This window comes from Priapulus caudatus, unplaced genomic scaffold (genome assembly GCF_000485595.1).
Source record: "Priapulus caudatus unplaced genomic scaffold, Priapulus_caudatus-5.0.1 Scaffold261, whole genome shotgun sequence".
NCBI classification, from domain to species: domain Eukaryota; kingdom Metazoa; phylum Priapulida; class Priapulimorpha; order Priapulimorphida; family Priapulidae; genus Priapulus; species Priapulus caudatus.
In genome coordinates, this window is record NW_014577322.1 from 9,387 (window position 1) to 10,122 (window position 736).

Sequence of the window (736 nt, forward strand, 5' to 3'; positions counted from 1 at the left end):
GTGAGCTAAAAATTATAAATTAACGACCTTATGATATAGATTCAGACAATGCGTGTTACCTGCTCTTCTGCATGGGCCTCATCGTCTGCTGTATCATCCTCGGGATGCTCAGCATCCTTCCGCTTCGCATCCGACTTCTCACCGCTCTCCTGAAGGAACAGAAGAGAGATTCACCTCAACTAGGATTTCATCCTTACAATATCAACAGCTGATAATACCAGGAGTGAATAACAATAGATTATTATTCTATTATTATTATTCTATTATTATATTCTATTATTATTATTTGATTATTATTCATTCTTGATAAAACTTTATTCAAACCGCACAAGCAATGTTTTATTAGCTCATTCATATGTATTATTATCTTGTGACAATACATGTTTTACCTAATAGGCCTACACAGGATATCAAAAAGAAAGACTTTCAAGAGAGCAACGCAGACACATTTTATATAAGGGCAAATTGCCTAGCCTAGAAAATGAACATATATTATATGTAAGCACCAGTATGATATAATCAAGAGTTAATAATACTATATTACGATATTACTATTCCTGTATTATGTTACTGTTACTATTATTGGCTACTGTTTTATTAGCTCTTGATATAATTCCATTCCGCCTGAGAAAGAGACATTGTCTGAAGGACTTCTAGCACACATCTGCCAAAAAATTGAATTTTCCCTGAAGTTCACTTGAGGATACAATTTAATATCTATATTATTATAGATATT

At 32.6% G+C, this 736-nt stretch overlaps 1 protein-coding gene across 1 annotated transcript in view; it reads right to left on the minus strand.

Annotated features, from left to right (window-relative positions):
- Positions 1-59: 59 nt before the first annotated feature.
- LOC106808225 (coiled-coil domain-containing protein 93-like) overlaps positions 60-736 on the minus strand; it is a gene marked incomplete at its 3' end in the record, with an annotated part of 17,135 nt that continues 16,458 nt past the window's right edge. The window contains exon 7 of the mRNA XM_014810849.1: positions 60-149. Within this exon, the coding sequence (XP_014666335.1) occupies positions 60-149 (90 nt within the window). The remainder of the gene's footprint in view (positions 150-736) is intronic.